Source organism: Pyrgilauda ruficollis, unplaced genomic scaffold (assembly GCF_017590135.1).
Source record: "Pyrgilauda ruficollis isolate IOZ18807 unplaced genomic scaffold, ASM1759013v1 scaffold17, whole genome shotgun sequence".
Lineage (NCBI taxonomy): Eukaryota > Metazoa > Chordata > Aves > Passeriformes > Passeridae > Pyrgilauda > Pyrgilauda ruficollis.
Window position 1 is genome coordinate 2123836 of NW_024515875.1, and position 21307 is coordinate 2145142.

General features: G+C 36.3%; 1 protein-coding gene across 4 annotated transcripts in view; it reads right to left on the reverse strand.

Annotated features, from left to right (window-relative positions):
* Positions 1-1438: 1438 nt before the first annotated feature.
* CBLB (Cbl proto-oncogene B) overlaps positions 1439-21307 on the reverse strand; it is a 127706-nt gene continuing 107837 nt past the window's right edge. The window contains exons 14-19 of one of the 4 annotated variants that reach the window (XM_041463966.1): positions 19366-19509; positions 15354-15433; positions 15121-15252; positions 13699-13839; positions 11116-11235; positions 1439-5185 (exon numbers count right to left, since the gene is read on the reverse strand). In XM_041463966.1, the coding sequence (XP_041319900.1) occupies positions 4923-5185; positions 11116-11235; positions 13699-13839; positions 15121-15252; positions 15354-15433; positions 19366-19509 (880 nt within the window). In that variant the 3' untranslated portion in view covers positions 1439-4922. The remainder of the gene's footprint in view (positions 5186-11115; positions 11236-13698; positions 13840-15120; positions 15253-15353; positions 15434-19365; positions 19510-21307) is intronic. The other 3 variants (XM_041463968.1, XM_041463967.1, XM_041463970.1) reach the window with 3 other exon arrangements.

A 21307-nucleotide genomic window follows, 5' to 3' on the forward strand; every position in this document is an offset into this window, starting at 1 on the left:
TAGTTACATTTACATGGCAACAGCAGAGAGGGGCTTGGATTGTTATTACAAAATTATCTCCTTCTGCCTAGTTATCTGCTCATCTCCCATCCTGCTGGCTACTGTGGCACTTACTGCAAAAAAAGATTCTGTTTTCCAAGCAGTAATGTTGTAGTTGGACTGGCTGATTACTGCACAGATCCAGACAGATGCAAGCAGCTTCAGAGTGAGAAGATCACTATTAAATGGCTTTGAGAAGATCACTATTCAATGGGTTTATGTTTTCACTTCTGGCAGGTCTATGAAGCAAGAATCTTGTCACAGTTCACACTATTCCAAGTCTTCTAAGGTCCTTACAATGTTAAGCATGTTTATTCAATCAAGTTTCACAAATTTGATTTATTTCTTGATTTAAGATTAAGATTTGGGAATTAGCATTCATTCTGAACAAAAATTTCCACTGCTAAACATGAGATCAGCTAAGGCAAAATGGAATGTTCATATGTCACAGTAACACACAGTGTTTTAAAATCTAAACTTACCAATTTCCTGATGGAAACTTACTGAAACTGACAAATGGAGGCAGGAATCTCACACAGAATAATGACTGGGTCTATCAAACAAAAATTCCTGAAACATTCCTAGAGCACCCAGCTGCAAAAATTTGATTGTAACACAATAAAGTAACACCTAACTGTCACATGGGAAGAGTTAAAATGACAGAAATAGGCCCTGTAGTACTAAAGACAAGTATCCCAAACAGGTAAATTCTCTAATTAGCAATGTGACTAGTGACATACACAGTGGACAAAGATTTAACACACTGAAGGAAGTACCATGAAAATCTCAGCACTAAAGGTCTAATCCAACTGCAGGGAACAGTGCTGAGGTTTAAACAGCAACACTTGTATTGTCATGCATAGTACAGGGGTTTGATTTTCTAAACTTTTTCCAGAATGCTGGGATACAGTAACAGGAAAAAAAAAAAGAGTTTTACACAGCTAAAATATTTTTGACATTAAGAGTACAATCTTGAGAACGTAAATGCATGGGATATTAAAAAATATCTGTCAGTTATTGTAATTTTCTTCAGGAAAAATATCCTGCAAATTAATATACAGTCGGACTATGTGTTCACCACTTTGAATTCTAAATATTTAATGGTTAGCATCTTTCTGCTATACAACTATTACATGCACATTCCAAAATCACTGCCAATTTACTAACTTTTACTACTGAAATTTAGAAATGAGGCAATGTATGGGGATGAAAAGCACATGTCTCAAAGCAATGATTCACCTTATTTTAGAGCAAGGCCTCATTTTTGTGGCTTACAAAACAATGTTTTTTAAGGCCCCCACACAGGACAGGCTATGTTGCTAAAGCATCATATGAAAAGTGGTAATATTCATTAACAGAGACAGAGTCTTGAAAAATCATGGACCAACCCAACATTCTCTTAACATTAATTTTATAAAATACCTTACATGAACAGATAAAGAACTTGAGCATACATAATAACCAAAATTTAAAAAGAATGTTGAATAAAATATAAATTAATTGAACACACCACTAAATTTGCCACATTAGACAAGTTTATAAAAGGCATTTTCAGATAAAATAGTTATTTGAAAGAAAATCCTTCAAAATGGAAACTGCTGAAGTCCTTTTTCAAGAAGTCACTCCTAAAAGCGCTAAATATTCCAGGTCATCAGGTAGCACCTGAATGTGCTTTGAATATGGTGTTCATTTGCTTCAAAATTTGTCAATATTTAAGACACGAATTTCAGGTCAGAGTTGTCAGTGCAAAGTAAAGCTTCAAGCTGAAAATGAGAGAAATACAACAGAAGAAATGATCCTGGTACAAAATTTCCTAAATTCACATTGTAAAAAAGCTGTGCCAGATGCACTCTTGAGATACTGGACATGAACAAATTTTACAAGTGGCCATTTTAGGGTTCCAGACAAGCCATTAGCAGGGCTAATTATATTCGTTTCCTTTACCACAATTTAGTTTTTTCCTACACATAGCCATTGGAAAAGATCTGTGCTGCTGATGTCCACCTGCTCTGCTCAACTTCTGATTCAGCCAATTTGCTCAAAATGCAGTAACTTAGCCAAAAGGAGAGAAAAGGTGAGGCCAACCAGACAACACAAGGACAGTCTAAAGACTTCAAATGTTTCTGAGTTTAACCAACTTTGTTCACCCAAGCACTCTCATTCAAGTCAGTCTTCCTTAAAGTTATCTAACACATTGCCAGGCTCAAACCCTCAAGTCTTTCAAAGGTTAAAAACATGTTTAGAGAACTACGTCTTTAGAGAACTAGACTGCAGCCAGATTAACTTATTTTAAGCCTATTAATTCCTGCAGAGTAAACATCAACACTCTACAAAGCAATTTTGCTGTTTGACTTTAACCAGAACAGGTCTGAAACAGTCTGCATGTTCCACTATTTAAAAGTGTTATTAGCACACTCATTTAAAGATTAATGGAAATTTTTTCAAGTTACCACTCAAAATACTGCTAATCAAGTTTGGTTTTTTAACACATAATAAAAAAAAAGTGTCACTGGTAGTCACAACCAGAAAGAAGGAAAACTTTAAAAGCCTTAATCTATCAGGCAGCAGTTCCAACCTCTAATTGAAATATAAGGATGTAATTTATATAAGTTGCTGCATAAAAAGGAGAAAATGAGTTCTTCATTACAATTCAAAATTTCAAAACTCAATCTGCAGATTGTTAGTTCGTCCTTGTAAAGCGCTCTTTTTTTCATTATTGCTATGCTGGCAGTTATGCTAGAACCTCATTTCAGTAATTCCAGTACAACCAGAATGTATAATTTAATAGCCTGACTAATTTTCAATTTACAGCTAGCTAATATGCTACGGTGATGTTGCAAACAAACCAAATGAACAAGAGGGTTCCATACTACACAAAACTTTCTCCCAAAACAGAGGAAAGAGATTAACTTGAGCCAAAAGCATAGAATACAACTGACACCAAAACTTTTCCTAAGCTGTACTTGAGGAATGAACAATTACAGGAGCATGCACAAACTCAGAAGCATTTGCTTAAATCCAAATGCCGCAGCAGTTTTTCCCTATATACCCTGTATTCTCCTGATCACTTTTTATCACTGACGCAGATTAACGATATCCATATTATGCTTTGTGATGCTACAAAATAATTAATTTTAAGAACAAGTTTTTTTCATGAAACAATGGGACTTTGAGATAGCAGAGTAATCTCCAATGGGTGTTCTCGGTTACTTGAAATCCTGCAGTTCAGCCACGTGCTGTCTTTAAAAACATCTTTTCAACAAACGCACTGACTGATGAGATCTGATCCCATAAGTGATACAAATTCTAGCACTTGCTCAGAGTGAAAGAGAACACTAACAGCTGAAAGGGAATAATGAATATATACTTCACACCCAGCCTGGCACACTGAAAATTTTCATATACTCATACATATCAAAATGAGAAAAATATTCTAAATACCACATGGTTTTATTTGTTCAATAGTACTAGAAGAAAAATTTCAAAGTTTCCTAAAAAAACAAGAAAGCAGCAATCTTAAGAATTTTTCTGAAAATATCTGGACTCAACTTTGAATGTACTCAGAATAGAATTGTCTTCTCTCTTTTTAAAATCAGGAAGATTTTTAAATTGGCTTGCATCAATTTGGGCTGAAAAATAAAATGTCAAAGTTTGGAGTATCACTGACCGAGTAAAGCAAAAATGTATTTCCAACTAAACAGCTGGAAAGTGAGTGAATGAATTTGGGTGTTAAACACATCCTTGAGGATTATGAAGTGTACAGGGGAGGGAGGAGGTTATTAAAAAACTTGGCAAAAAATATTGCTACAGTAGCATTAGGAATTAACAGTGCATCAAAGATTTAAAGTTTCCAAGTTAATACAAACTGATCCAAGCCACAATGAACCACAGGATAATCACTCAAACAAAACATTAACCGCATTCTACTTTACTGAATCTAGAACTGGAGTTTACCTGAATACCTTTAATAAAATGGAAAAAGATTCCTTTTAGTCTTGCCATGAAGAACTGGTGCCATTAGTGTGTAATCAAAACACAGTATTATCATGTGCATTTGGCTTTTTTTAAACATCTGCAATCAAATACTCAATTTTGAAAGAGATTTTACATGTGAGAACTCAGTATCACTGCTGCATGAAGTGTTTTATTTGTTGGTTGGGATTTTTTTGTGGAAACTGTATATAAAAGACCTTGAGACTACAGGTCATGGAATTCTTGTTAAACAGAAAGCTGCCCAGCATTACTGTCAAAATACCTTTAAAAAGGCAGTTCACAGAATAATGTGTTTTACATTCAGATATTTCCTCTCTCAAAAGCAAAGGAATCTCAGAAGAAAAAAATCAGTAGTGAAGGCCACATACTTTTTGCATTTGATGAGCCGAAATGCAAAAAAACCAATTAAAGCATCTTGTAAAAGAAAAAAAAAAAAAGACCAAAAGAAAAACAGAACTCCTAGAAAGTGATGATTTAGTTGATGGAGTGGTCAGCATGGAAACTGTTGGGAATGCTACAGCAGAACTGACCACAAGTACAAGGGAATATGAACAGGACATAGTACAGGCACAAACTAGAAAACTGTAACTTGCCAACTTGTAAACAAGAAAAAAGCATTTCACAGATTAAAAGTTCTAGGGAAGTAAACTTTTTTTAAATTATTTTGTAAGTTCAACCCTGATTTAAAAAAGTATGGCTAGCAAAAATACATAAGCCTCAGCATATTTTTAAGTCTTGATCAGAGCAGCCAGGAGCCTTTGATAAACGGCTGGAAACAAACACCCTTCTGCTAAGGATGAAGAAAAATATTCCATTCTGTTCTTCCTCTCATTCCCCAATCCACATGTGTATCTGCAGAATTCATGCGCTCCAAGAAAATCTTGATGCTGCTATAGATTGAGACGTGGGGAGACTGGTGGAGGAAAACAGACAAACTCTCTTAAAATACTGCGGGCCACGTCAACATTATTCTGGGCAATTTCAAGTGCCCTCTTGACTTCTTCAAAGGAATAGCCCTCTCCCATAAGTTTTGCAATTTTTGCATCCACATTTTCTGTGGAACTGTCAGAGCTGTAGGCTTTCCTGTGATGTATTTCTGGTGCAGTTCTCCGAGGAAGTGGTTTAGGGGGCCTGGCTGGTGCTTGTGAACCATCTGTTTCAAATAAAAGAGATAAAAATAATTATAAATTGGCTTAAGACTGTGTTATAGTGGGGGTTGGTCAAACCCCACGAAGCTGTTTTAAGAGTAAAATTCTAAAGGAACATGAAGAAATATAGTTAACCAATACAGCTCATTTTAAAATTTTGACAGAAGCTGAAATCCTCAAGAACATCCAAAATGGAAATAATGTAGCAATATACTATTTTAATAATAATATAGGAACACGCAATTCACAATCTGGATTATTGAAAGTTGGAAGAAAAATAAACTATGATGGAATAGAAGAGACAGTGAAAATAGCCAGTCAAACTCCTAAAGGCTCTCCACTCTCAACCCACAATTTGAGAATATCTGAGTTAAAAAAGAAAATAAAAAAACAACAAAACAAACTAACAAAAACCCCACAAGCAAACAAAAAGCCCAAGAAAAAAAAAAAACTAAAAAAACAAACAAATGAGCAAAACCCAAACACAAATTTGATTACAATTTTAGTGAGGACCATAAGTTGTGTAGAAGAGGAATTCAGACAAATACGTCGGAAGGAGAAAAATCCTTGATTTACTGGTCTATCTTCTAGATTCTGTTAGTTCAATTGCTATTCACGTCATGCACAGCAGCTAAACATAAGTACATAACCAAATGGTCTCTCCAAAAGACCTCTAGCCCTATTATTCCCATGATGAGAACAGAACATGCTCCTTCCTCTCCAGTCCCCCTTTGGAAATATCTCCTGGTTCCTTATCTTCCATGGAAAGGTTACCTTCACAGTTAATGCTGGTGACTAAGAATCATGATGTGCTGATGAAAAAAAGCTAATATTCAAACTTGCTAATCTTCTCAGAGTCAAGAGTTCTGTGCTCAAGTAAACTTGGTACTTTACTGAAACTCCTTTATCCTCACTGATTCCACAATAAGAAGCTTAAATACAAGCAGGCACAGTGCAGAAAGCACTTTCAAGAGCAAAGTATCTAAAAAATTAAAGTCTTTAATCCCTCAAAAATGGTTTCAACAAGTCCTATCAACAGTGACTTTGATAGATAAATTAGAGGAATTTCTGGCTGTGATATTTTCTATTTACTTACACTGAGAGCAGTGGCATTTTCCAGTGTTAAGTACTTCAGAGACGGTTCTTTGGGCATGGAAGAAATGTCATATATCCAGTATTCTTGTTGTAACCTTATCATAACACTGGATAGAGAAAACTATAATTCAACCAAGTGTATGAAACACTTCAGATAAATGAAAGCTGTTCATACAAGAGCATGTTTAATGCAGGTGTATTTTCCTTTCAAGTTCCATCAATTTGGATACATGTTGCTATGAAATTTAATTTCACCTCTTAATTCAGAGAGTTAATAGTACCTTTAGCAAGATGGTGATATTCCTATGACAAATGGATGAAAGAAATTTGATTAAACATTTACAGTAAGGGCCTAAGACCTACAAGTACTACTTTATATCTGTTTTGATTTTGTTTTCTCTCTGAAGATATAAAGAATTATGTAAATGATAAACATTCTGAAGCTGATCCAAACCTGCTATGAAGGTGTGTAAGATCCATGAAACACCTGTCTGAGAATTAACTATAGCTCAGGAAATGCGGTTAATCACTAAAAACTGAATCAGAAACAAATTCAAATTTCTCACTTCACTTGTTTTAGGAAACTCAAGACTGCAAAAGAATAATATTCTTTCTCTTTAGAATAATAGCACAACATTTAAAACCAATCATTTTTCTTTCACAAACCTTCAAGCTGTTTTAATATGTACATTCCATAATGGACTTCATTTCTATACAGTATGAAACAAAATTAAATTTACAAACTGCATTTTCCTCTGGGCTTGAAGTACAGAAGAAATTCCTTATGCATAAATCAGATCCTTCCCTGTGCTTGTGTTACATGAGGATATTTTTGCTTGACTCAGCCTAATACAGGCTTAAAACTGTTATTTCATGTTTAAAACCTTCCCTTCACTGAGGTTTTCAAACAAACTTTATTAAGCAATCACGTCATTTAGAAAGGTCATTTTTAATTCTGTCAGCAGATTTGAAGGCATTTTATTCTCACTACAGTGACATCTCTCTATAGCACAGATACCCTGAGATCTTCAGCACTCTCAATTCCCATTATTATTTTTTTAAATGTTGACATCTCTTTCAATATCTTCACATCCATATAAAATTTCAGCTAAAGCTGGGTATCATATTGGATCCTGAGCTTAAAGATACTAAGCCTAAGCTGTATGTCCATCTGGACACTGAGATAGAGGTATTAAGCAGAACTTTCTTTCCCTACCTCCCATCCTCTGATGTTTCAGCCACCATAGATGTCTAACTAAAAATTCAAATAGATTTTCTAACTGTGCAATTCAATTAACAATTTCTACCATGAGCAGCTTCCTCCACCACTCCCGTTTCTGTAATTCAGCACTAGATTGAACCCTTAGGTAAGGGGTTAGTACAAAAGCAGACACAGGCTCATTTAATAAGTGTTTGAAAAGCACGGGAAAAGTGGTGAGAGCTCTACGGCACAGTGGGAGAAGCTGTTTGTAATGATGCCAACTGTCTGTTCCTCTCTGCTGTGAAATGCCCTTCTTCTCTTCCCTCACTGCTTCTCCTGGATTCCTCGGTCTTTCACCAACAGCTTGAGGAGCATCAGAGACGCAGGTGACAAAGGCTTGTTGTGAAGGCCCTCTGTGGAACAGTGGCAAGTGGCTACACCTCACCTAAGTGGGGTACAGGAACACAGCACACCCAGGGGACACGTACTCTGAGGAATTCAGAGAGCAGGGAGAAGGTGAGGGAAGGACCCACTGCACACGCTGCTCCATCAAGCTGTTAGGCACGATCATTGTACTTTGCAATACTGCAGATTACATTATTTCCTCTAGAGTTAAGTGAAATACACCCTGGAATAATATTCTTGTAAAAGGAATCCAAATTTGCAAGCATTTTCATAAGGCAAACTGAGGGAATGAATAGGCAGCAGGCAAATATATTAACCAATCATTTGAATCTGTATCTTATAGAATAGCCAAGTTCAGCAAAACAGAGCAGACATCAATTAGAGGCTTAATTTTCTTCGTCCTTTCCCTCTTATTATTGGCTGTGCTTAGGTAAAATACTCTAATTATTAGCAATATTATAGAATTATAGAATGGGTTGGGTTGGAAAGGACCTTAAAGATAATTTAATCTCATCCCCCCTGCCATGGGCAGGGACACCCTCCACTAGACCAGACTGCTCAGAGCTACATGCAATCTGGCCTTGAACACTTCCAGGGATGAGGTATCCGCAGCTTCTCTGGACAACCTGAGCCAGGGCCTCACCATCCTCACAGTAAAGGACTTCTTCCTGATACCTCATCTAATCTCCTTCAGTTCTCCCTTGTCCTCTCACTACCCGATCTTGTAAAAAGCCTCTCTCCTGCTTTGTTGTACGCTCCCCTCATGAACTGGAAGGCCACAATTAAGAGGCCTTCCCTTCTCCAGACTGAACAATCCAAATTGTCTCAGGCTTTCCTCATAGGAGAGGTGCTCCATCCCTCTTATCACTTTGGTGGTCTTCTCCGGACTCACTCCAGCAGGTCCACGTCTTTCTATGCTGGATGCATTTCTCCAGGTGGGGTCTCATGACAGCAGAGCAGAGGTGCCGAATTCCCTCCTTTGCTCTGCTGGCCACACTGCTTTGGATGCAGCCCAGGAAAGCCGGATGCAACCCTTTTGGCTTTCTGGGCTCTGAGCACACATTCCCAGCTCATGTCCAGCCTCTCACCCACAGCACCCTCAAGTCCTGTCTCCTTTTCTTGCTCTTTTTGTAATAATTGTAAACAGTTGTATGTAAGAAGTTTGAGAAACCATGCCTTTGGGGGAGCGGGCTGCATGGCTGAGTACTATTTCTGAAGTGTTCAATACTGGATATCTGCATTACAATAAATTACTTGGTAGACTTTAAGGATTCAGTTAAACATCACGACAGCAATCTTAAAAACAGTGAAAGGAAGCAGCGAAGTTAAAGCACTGCCTGTGCTACTCTAGGAATCCAGTAGCCAAATTATAATTAGATTTTAGAGTGAACTCCATTTGTTTTTCAGCTAGTTCAGAGAATTACCTTACAAAAGCACTGAAATGAATAATTTCTTAAGTGAGCTGATTAGCTCAGAATAAATACAAGACCAAAGTTCTGAAGACAGCTACACTCTCTACATTGTCTTTTTAAATCATAGATGAAGGTGAACCTGTTCATCCTGCAGCTCATCAGTTCTGTCCTTTGGAATTACTGACACTGTAAAAACAACTTTCCAATTAAGAGAATGACATGATCTATCACATAGTTTTCATCTAATTGAAATTAAATGGAATATCTTGCTGCATATCATGCTGATTTAGAATGATATTTATAGTAAAAGCTGACACGTGAGTGTTTTAGAAGATAGCTGTGGGAAACAGATCGAAAAGTATTAAGTAGCACCAGAAAGCTCCAAGTTCTTAAGTAGTAAGTATCTTGCAGTAATTTAGGAAAATTAAAAATTATTCCATCTCAGAAGTGCAAGAATTGCAGGAAAACACCATAGCTTTAAAAGTAGTTACATCATTGTCATAATTTGCATTATAAGAGAACTCAAAACACCCTGAATAAATTGACTGAGCATTTTAAGACAAATAGATCCTTCACAATGCCACATATAAGGCATTATGAGCGCTTTTCTTCCAACAACTGGAAACAAAAAGAGAAACAGCTATATTTGTATATTTGTAGATATCCTCCCAAAAGAGACAGTATTTTCCAAAGGCGTCACACTAATGCACAATTATGCTATTCATTAAAAAAATAAGTAAGCCTGAAGAGAGCTACAGAAATTTCCCACCATTTAAGTTGGAAAACCATAATCTTTTTTTCCCCTATACCTCAGCAGTATGAAAATCTGTATTTCTGAGGAGAGTGTACTAGAAGGAGAATTTAGTAGTAATTACTACTAAAAAGTGTATCTTTTTTTTTTCCACTTGGGAATGCTTCATTTGAACAATGGTGATTATTACAACTGAAAGATTAAAGCCCTTTTCTTTATGCATAAAAAGTCTCTACACAAAATTTTATCTATCTGGAGAATGACTAATGGTACAAAACATCACTTGGTTTTCTCTTTGTGTGGTTTCTTCATACAGGAAGAGAATGCGGTTGGGCCAACCCTCCCCCTTTCCCATGTACCATGCACATCTGAAGAAAAGAAAATTTGTCTAAAAACTGTTGAATGTACTTTGAAGTACAGGTAATACTGTTATTAATTTTATCCCCTTAGTAAATTTCCTTTAAATCTACTATTTTTGTTGCCTAAAAACCATAACCAAAATTTCTTTGGTAGAGGAATTGTTTCTACTGTACCTATTCCATTGAAAAGGAAGACTGAATTTTAAGTGGTTTTGATTCTTGCTGTTTTATTAAGAAGCATCTTAAAAGCTTCTCAGAAATTCAGACAAACATATTAGCAAAAAAAGACATAAAATAATAACACTTTAGAGTTAAGCTACTATTTTTTTGTTTAGGAGAAATGAAACAAAGATGGAAATCAGATGCTTGTGCTCCTTTCAGTACTTCTGATCTCTTATGAGCTTGAAAGGTGTCAGGAAAATTTCTGCCTTTCTCAAAAAATAAGGAACACTATAACTCAGCATTCAGCATTCAGTTTGGCAGCTAGTAAAATGGATGCTACACTATATACACCTACACACAACAAGTAGCCACTTCTACCTCTATTGCAAAACTGAAGCCCGTTACCCTTTGATGATTTCATACTTTTGTAAAGCAACATTACCACTGCAATTTGTTGTGCAGAACGACAAAAAACTCATTGGACTTTATGGATGAAAGTTATATTCTTTATAGAATTGTAATTTTCTACAAGAACAGTTTTCTGCCTTACCTGAAGACGGAGGGAGTTGATCATAGTCTTGAGATGTCCTATTTGTTTTGACATTTTCTCCAGGTGCTCTCCGAGCAGGTGGCAAAGGAATATGACCAGTTATTGAGTCAAAATGGGGATCTGTGATAAAAGAATTTAAAAAGCGTCTTAGAATAATCAGAACTACTATTTGAGGGAGGGCTGAAGCACAGAATGTAGGATTACAATAGCCCCCATCGTGCAGAGGAACCACGAATCCAGAGGTGTCCTCTGACAGCACATGCACATAAAACTCCAAATTCAGCATTCATAGTACACATGTAAATATGATTTGAAGTGACCAACATAGGAGCATAGCTTAAAGGTGTTCTGTCCTGCACTGACTGTGGTCTCTTCTCCTTACATCCATGAGGTACTTTTCCACCACCCAACCCTGACACTGCTCGGACTGTGGCTGGCAAAGCATCAAAGAGGTTGCAGTGCCTGAAGCAGCACAATTACAAACATCCCAGCTATTCAATTTGCTTAGAGCTTCATTACACTTCTATGCTTTGCAGTTCACAAAGACTGCAGGGCTGATTTCCTATTCATACAGTCCCAGCTGTGGGTAAATATTAAAGGGACAGAATTTGAAAAATGAGAGAAGTAAAAAATTCTGATATATTGTCCCCTTCTTTTCTTTCTTCTTTGGCTACCAAAGATGCTGCTGAGCAAGTGCAGATCCATCCTGGATCTGGCTTCTGCTCTGGACTCAGTACTTGCAGAGTTTGTTTTGTATGTGAGAACAACTTTTCGCTGGTGTTGATGATGAGATTATTATTCTAATCTGACAGGCTCTGATGGATAGCTGAGAAATCACCCTCAAGACTTGTATGGAAACCAATCATCAAAAACTCATCATAAATCTTCTACAACAGATTATGTGACAAGATGCAAAGTGAGTAATATGGCTTTAGAAATACCATATGAATAAAAAAAGACCAATTCACACAACCATGCATGCTTAACTAGATGCAATACATTGCTAAGATAAATGACAACTGTTGCTGTACGATTGTATTCCTTATGCAAATAAGAAGAACAATATGTGGCTGTAATACATATTCCAGACATTTATTTTAAAGCTTTTAAATGTTTTTTAACACTATCAGTGACGTTCTTAGATTATTTGGAAGTTACACTTAAACATGTAAAACTCTGTATGTTTCTGGGCACTGGGCACAGGCAGATGGAGCTTGTGTGCATCTGTGTGTGAGGGCGCCTATTTTTCCTCTCCATTCCCATCAGAACTGAACGGTGCAGTGTGTGTTTCTGCATCAGATGATACAATTGAGGCACCTATTCTGACTAGACTGCTGAAGTTTATATTGTTTTTATTTTGAAGTGTAGAAGATAAACTACACTGTACTTATGAACATCAACCTTTAAATTCTGTAGCATGCTAAGTCTTTTCACCTGGATGCATTCAGCAACTTAGATGAGAAAGTAACACACTGAGTAGAATTTGCATTATAAAATACACAAAGCTTTGGCAAATTACTCAATGTCAGGCCTTGACTGACAGCAAAACATACATAATAAAAATATTCCATAAAAGGTCACTGCACTTCAAGCTAAAGTAGCTCCCTTTCCCCCCACAGCGAGCTCCACTCACACAGTCAAACACCAGGTCAGCCAAACACCAGAGAACCTGTCAGGCCATCCTGCAGCTGTACATGACTGATTGTCATTTACATTTTGGCCTTCCTGTGAAACTATCACCAAAACATTTCCCATAGAGCTTCTAAGAAAAACAGAGAGGGGGAAAGCAACACCTAACCCCACCACAAGGCATATCATCCCTGAAAATATTCACAGAAAAGGTAAAGACACTTAAGACACCAGCATTCTTTGAAAGCTTCCACAGAGGGAAAAAAAATAATTTAAAAAAATCACTTCACAGACATGTGCTATAACCTGTAATCTGTATCCTAATCAGCAAATGTATTCAACTTCGTTAACCTAAAAATAAAACTCTTCTAAACTCAAAGACAAAATCATGAATTGTAAACACAGCTTTCATACCTTTTATAAGCAAAATACCAGACTGAATGTATCACAATGATTTACAGGGAAAGATAGGTGAAAAACCTGACTTAGCAAAATGGTTATGAACCCTAGGACTTAGCAAGTGTATTCACAATATAGTTTTGTAGCAAAATTTTACAACAGTTCTAACAAGGCAGACTATTCTTTTCCCTTATTGTATAACTTCTTTCCAAGTTTCAACCTGAAAATATCCCTCATGAGTTATGTTTTACTATTGAAAAATATGGAGCTGACAAAAAGATACAAACTAATATTACAGATTATAACAGAAAACTACAATTTACAAAATTTCTAGTTTGGTATAGAAATATTGACCTCATTTTATTACTTTGTGATAATGAAAAGTGAAGCCTTTCTATTTTCTGAGTAGCTTCACCTCCACCATTAAAATTTTGATTTTTTTTAATATTTTGTATAATGAGTTCTGAGGCCTGGTGACAACTTTATCACTGAACAGATAAGCCTCTGAAGTAAAGGAAAATAAAATGAAACATGCTGTTTCTTCTGTATTCCTACCAGAATGAAGGAACAGTTCATGTCCTGACGAGGGTCGGCTCCCTGAGCCAGCAGGTTTTGTGTGGTCAATCATGCTGTGCCGAGCAGGTGGTGGTGGTGGTGGTGGGAGTGAGGGGGGTGAGTTATCAAATGCATCTTCACCTGCAGTTTAGAAATTAATTATCAGATGAACAAAACTTCATTAAGAACTGGAGAATAAAGAAAAAAGCTTAAACTTTATTTTTCTCTGGCTGCTGAGGCCTTTACTCCTACGATTCATCTAAGCAGTTCAGTGACTCCAGTAATGAAACTGTAAACCTGACTGTTAATACCCACAGTCCTCTTCCAAAACATGTTCTGAATAACCTTTTGCAGTGCTCAGTTTCTTTGCTGGGATGGAAGGAGAAATTGCTTTTAGTGACTCAATTGCTAAGAGTCTACTACAATGAAGGCTTCACGGAGTATCACGGTAGAATAACAGCTGTATTTCAGTGGCTAAGCAAGTGTATTTATATACAAACACCAATGCTGACTGCACTCAATCTGCTACATTTACACTGTGTATTATCTCTGCTGTTCAGAAGCTCTGACTCCAGATATAAACGGAATTTTCTAGAGCTTGGCAAAAGAATGCACCTTTTATACAAAGGTGGTGCAAGCAGGAGTTACCAAGCACCATGATATTTATGTGTTATTTTGCCTTCATTTCTCCTGCATCTCAGGAACACTTCAGGGACCAGAGAGAGCATCGTGCAGGAACAAGGCAAATGTTCAAAAGGTTTTATGGAACCAGAAATTTGAATGCGGACACATAGAGACACAACCATGCAGCTGAGCTTGTTAATGATAGTGTGGGTGGTCCCCAAGCATACCACCAATATATATGCAGAGATCACTGATTTTTGTGTAGGAGAACAGAACAGAATTTAGGGTTGGAAAAAAGAGCTCTTGATGCCTGAAGACAGCATTGAGTTTTGAACTGTCCCTTGATGAGGGAAAAAAGTCCCAGAAATGAACTTACTAATTTAATTTAGTGGTTTCCTTTTTTTACTCAAATACCATCTTTTTTGGCATTATTCTTTGTATTTGATAAAATAAATGGAATTATCTAAACTACAGTAGGAAAAATGCTCCACTACTGCATTAAATTGCAATGCTCAAACTTCTTAGTAAGAGACAATTAAAATTTATTTTAGGGAAAATGGTTTTTACTTTTCTGTATAGCTGGAATACAGATTTAGTATACCTTTTTGTCTGTCTCAAGTGAGGTCTTATAAACAGATTCCAAATGACACAAAATATTGACTGACAGCTGCAATATTTAGCTCATAGCCTGTTTAGTACTCCTAACCTACTCTACATTGGCTGTTTTTCAGTAAACATGGCATTTAGTTCATCTGGGCAGTGTTAACCATCACATGTAATCAGCAAAAAGTCTGCAACCTAAAGGGGGCACCAGAAGATCATAATCGGAGGGTGTCCTGGTGAGCAAAGAGCTGTGTTTGGGGTTGTCTCTGGCAGGAGGCCGTGCAGGAGGCAAGGGTACCGGAACAGTAGGTGCATCATAGACATCTCCTGAATGACACAACCACAAGAAGTGAATGTTTTCCTGCTGCACCCCTAGGGCAGCGCAGAGTAAATCTTGTCAGCAGACATCAAAAAAATAAAAACCGTACCTGACTCTGGATGTTTCGATTTCTTTATCTCGGAAGTAGCACCGTGTGTTCCATTTGCACATTGGCCATTCTCACACACCCTGAAGACAGACATTAAGGAGGAAGCAATCAACCATTTAGCCAAGCATTAATTAATTCCCTGAATGAGCAGTACCTGGCAGTTCACCATATGGAAACGAATCAGGGACAATAAGCTGCATCAATTTTAAAATTTACATTTTTAGATGTTGAGAGCAGATACTGGTTAACCCTTATTAAAACTGCTTTGAAGGATTATACTGCTTTCTTGGTGACGTACTGACATGGCTTAAAATAACACAGGCTGCAATACAAGTTAGAGGAAGAACTAACATTAAACACAGCCTTCACTTCAGAGCTCAGGTCATTACTTTATTCACACAGTTACATCACAGGCTCAATATTAGTTCACCTTCACAGATGCTGAATTTTCCCTAGCAGAATTACAAGAAAAGGGAAATGTGGATTTTATAATGTAATTATCCACACCAAAGCACACCAGAAAAACCATTAAACTAAACATAAGAAACACAAAAAAATCCAAGCAGAACACCACAATACACACTAATAATAAATTTTGACTCAACTTTTCCAAACATTAAAAAACACAGTGAAAACCCCAAAACTGAACTAGCCAAAGCAGTTTTGCAGGAATGCATTAATTTCTGTATCTAAATACTTTGCCTTGCTGATACTTCTACCACAGTTTACTGATTTTTTTTTTTAATGGATGCATATTCTGCCCTCAAAACTTAACAACAGTATCAAATGAATATGAAAATCATCCAACCAAACAGTAAAGAGTGCCTACAATCTTGTTGAAAATATTGAAGATTATTTTTGTAAGAAGATGCTGTTATATGGCAGGGACAAATATTGAACAAACCTTATAATAATCTTAAATATTGTCTGAAATACGAAAGAACCAGGAAATTGCTCCTGTCGCTGTAACTGTGGGCTCTGTCTATTCAGAAAGAATCAGAGGTTTTCCTTGGAAAAAGGCCACCATGCTAAGTAACTCCAGCTTACAGATAAAAATCCCATTCCACCATGCACTATTATTATTAAATATTTGGAAATCTGCTAGAGTTATATACAGGAAAAATTTCAGATTTGGGGTTTTTGCCAACAGTATTAATAAACCTATCAGCTTTGGCCAAATGGAAAGGAAGAATGAATAAGCGTCTAGAATATTTTAAAATATATAAACAGTTAAGAGGAAGTGAATTGTATTTGTGGTCCCAAGAGTTACAACTAGGAGTAATGAAATAAATATAAGAATAATTGCAAGATTTAAAAACAAACAAACAAACAAACAAAAGCCCCTAATGGTGAGAGATCTTTTGCTATAAATTACCTCCCTCAGAGAAGTGGTAGAGGAAGTGTTGTTTCTTTCTTTGACATTAGATTGGTTCAATCTTTCAAATGCATTGGATGCAACACTTTGACTCCTCACAATATACACTAAGTAATTAAGAATATTTTCTACTCTAGTTTTAATGAATTCTGCATTTTCAATAATGTAACTAGCCACAGGCAGCAAGGTAACTTAACACGGCATCGCTTCAGAAGAATCAGTCCATGATGAGTCCAGCTAAGTGATCAGTTTACAAACAATGCTGAAATTCCTGTTTACATTAACAGTAAACGCCAGAAAAAAGGACATCAAATGAGTACTAACAAGCAAGTCTTCTGTCCTTTCCCCTTTTGGAAAAAAAACTTTATTAGGAAAAGACAGCAAATGTAATAATGTAACATTCTTCTAATAATAGCCTAATTAGTAATGCTGAAATTCTTTCCTTTTATTTCTTATTCCTGAACTGACGTTCAGCAGTAACAAACCAGACAATGCCATGATCTGCCAGAGAGTAAGACTGTGAATCATTCTTTGTATTATTCTTGAGATATTTTTAGCACTGTCATATCTACAGGTAAAAGAGAGAAAAGGTAACACCAATTTGGGATTAGGATGGAACAATTACATAATTCTAAACTACAAAACATTCTGACAAAATTTTTAAGCTCTTTAGCTTACTGAAAACTCCAAGTACTATCCAAGAAGTTAGGGACTAACACTTTGGAAAGAGATAAGAGAAAGTGACACTAGGGGTAAGAACTGAAATGTACTAAAAATGTATAACATTTAAAAAAAAAAGCTGGTAACAGTTTTGATGAACAATAATGAGAAGTTAAGTTTCATTGAAACAAAACATCCCTCCCATGTTACTTAATGAAATGCATTAAAAGAACACCAACCAGGAAACAGATTCCTTCTTGAAAACTTTATCTCAGCTTTCACATCTAAGCAGTGACATTAGCTAAAAGAAGACATTTTAAGCATGTGGAACACCAGACTGTTTTTTTAATGCCTAGAAGAATGGTTTGAGTTAAAATTTTTATCAGAATGTATAATAAGAGGAGTTGATGGTTTTAATGATGGGGCAACTTGAATAGCAAACCTAGGCATTTTATCTGTAGCAAGTCCTGAATTGATGTAAAAAACCCCACCATATGCACAGTAAAACTGGAGAAAATTTGGAAATTGTCTTTCTATCTACAGCCTCCATTAATAATTCCAAAGGTCTGGTAAAATACTGTACCAGCCAACTGAAAGGACAGTCAATTATTTTTTTCTGTAAAATAAAAATTGTAAGATTCTATTTCTCCAGCTGCTTATTTTCTCAAGAACCTTTCTGTTTGAATCTATTTACATCATTTCCATACAAAAGCACAACATGATCCCATTAAAATGGCATAGGAAAAAAGGATAAGGACCTTGGAATCTTTTTCTTCTTGCTTTCCATTTTTTTTGCTCAGCCAACATAGTTTTATTTATCATTGATTTTTTTAAGTCTCATACAGTAGATAAAAATGTAAGTCCTTAAGTTCATTAAGCTTTGGCAACTGCACAATATTCATATCTATGCAGTGAAGCCTGGATCAGGATTCCTAAGAGAAAATTTTTAACCTGCATGCAAAGAATGATCACCTTATGAGCTTTTTTCTACTTGTTTTAAATTACAACTTAAAAGGTCTAAAAATCATTATTGGCTAATTTTGAGGTGAGAGACATGTTGAGCTTTATTGATGGTGGGTCTTCAACATCACATTCCAACAGAGAGAGGGAAAAAATTGTAATACGTCACAGAATTTTTTAGTCACTAAATTTTTTAGACCAATACTTGATTCTAGTATCACACTTGTGACCTACAAGACCAGTAAAACATTTGCCCCTTTCCCCTGCAATCACTCCAGACTTATTGTTTTAATTCCAGCCATTCGTATCTTTTTAAGGAATGTCACAGCCTTCAGTTGCCACGTCTCTTGCTCCAAGTCTCCTTGTCATAATCCATTAGTAATTCTGAACAGTGGAAGTTTGGAGGTATTGTTTCAGAATATATTTAAAGCCAAGGAGACATATTCCACCTGTATTTAAAAAAGGTTCTCTTTCTGAGAAGCACAAAGAAAATATACTGCCAAATGGGCTCAAAAAGCTAAAAAGACACACTATACATAGGGGAAAAAAAAAAAAGAATTAAAGTATGCACATACAGCTGCCAGTTCACATACTTTTCAGTACTGCATTTCTTTTAAATTGAATTATATAAAATGTGAAAGGCTAAGAATTTCAAAGCTGACTGGAAATTTCAGTCACACAATTCTCCTTAAAACTAAATTGGAAAGAGTTTTAGGGGTTGTATCTCCTGGTCAGTTTCGAAAACCTCAATGTAAGGGGGGAAAAAAAAAAAGACCCCAATTGCAGAAATGGTATCCAAAGGCAAAAAATATCCAGTTCTAACACAAGAGAGATTCAATGATGTGAACTTCATGGGTTTGTATCTGTGGCACTGGCCAAATGAAACAGAAGCATGTGTAATCCAAGCTTAGGAGGCAGGCAAGCTTACCCATCATTTCAGACACTGAATGCAGTTAATTTTGGAAAAAGCAAAGGTTTTGTAAACAAAAATTTTTCAAGGCTGCTATATCACCTTACCGAGCAAGAGGTTTTATATTATGACCATGAGGTGGTTGTGAGTTCAGTATTACAGGATGTGAAGAAGGAATTTTGTATTCATCATCATCATCTGGGTGTTCCCTTGATTTATCAGACAGAGAATTTGCTGAAGGACCAGGGCACCTAAGAAGATTAGAAAAATAATGGTTTATCTTCAGCTGTTAGGTACTTGACCTCAGGTAATACTGAAAATACTTTTCTTTAGCCCAAACATCCTTAATACATCTGCTACATATAAGGAAACAAAAGCACCATGACAAACATACTTGTAAGGTTACTGACCTTTTGTTACTGAGAATGTATAGAGCAAAGGGCAGCTGCCCTTCTAAAAGTTAAAAAGCTACTTTAAGCAAGCACAACATAGCAGAGAATTGCAAAGAATTAGAGTACCAAATAGGCACTTGCAAGACTCAGCCTGTTTGCACTTTTCAAAAGCACGGAATAAAAGTTAATTCAGGACAAAAGGTCTTAAGCAGGGCTTAGTGATGCAGAGGACATTGATGCTTTCACTGGCCTGTCAAGCTGTGAGTAAGGACACGCAGTGTCCTCTCACATGTCTGGAACGTGCCCTTAAGCCCTGCTCCTTCTGTCACTGAGAAGTGCCATGCCAAAGGCTGATCTCAAGGGAGACAGGAATTCCAAGCCACAGTTGGCCTTAATGGGACTATGACTTCACCTTCAAAATGTTGTTAGCAAGGTGGGACAGACAGCAAGAGGAAGGAACACCTTTTGGTGCTACTTTTCCCTCAACTACCTCAAGGCAACTAAATATTCCTAATATATTCACAGACTACGAAAGGCATGTGGAATTGGATGCATCATTACATACTCAAAAATGGATGCTTCCTCATGCAAAATATCACTGTGGTTTATGGTACTTTGGAGACAGAGTCTGCTAATGGTGTAGCAAAATGGGAGCTACTCACTGGAATGGAACAAACACTATTTAACTTAAACTTTGAAGTTTTGGGGAAGAATCACTCTGTATCTTTGACATAAGAGTTTTAGATATCCTTTCAGGAATAAAACAGCAACTTGATCAAAGCTACTAAAAAAGTCTGACATAATTACAGAAGTCCAATTAAAAATAACTATTTTCACATGTTTAGTCAAAAACATAGGGGCTGAGTGGAAAATAAAAAACAGATGTTCAGTTAGCAAGAATCCAATATTTCATTATTGAGGTACAGTTTATAGTAACTACTTTAGTAAAACAAAAATAAATCAGCACTGTTTCCAGGAAAAATAAAACCCAACAAAAACCTCCAGTGTTTTTCTGTTAATGTAGCTTTTTAAGAAAAAAAAAAAAAAAAGTCATATTTATAACATTATATTCAGTAAAAGCTGATTAAACAATTTAAGTAGGGACATTGTAGAATTGTGAAATTTTAAACAAGAGTCATTTTGCCTCCTTGTTATATAGAATAAGACATTTCATACATTATATACGTGTATCCTACAGTCAAATGTTTGGAATTACAGACTGATTATAACAACTAGAAAGAATAGAATGCCTTGGAGCTATATGAAACAAACCAGCTCTCAATTCACCACACTGCACAGATTGGAGAGCATGAAAAATATGAGCAACTTGCTCAGATTAATTGGAGTAGCACAGTTGTGAAAAGCAGAGTATTTTGAATCAAGTACAGTTCAACACTTATGAGTGCTGAGCACAGTCAATTCAACAGGAGGAAAAGTAGACTGTAAAAATATTCTATCTGATGTTTCCAAATAAATCTTGCTAGATATTACTTGAGTTACATTTTTTGAAAGCAATTGTTGTGGTTGGTGGAAATTGCCAATTTTAAATATTTTTTCCCCTTCCTCCCCAGTTTTTCCACCTACATATTGTCACACAATATTATAGATTACTGGCATATTTCCTAGTGGTGACAAAAACTTCATTTTAAATAAATTG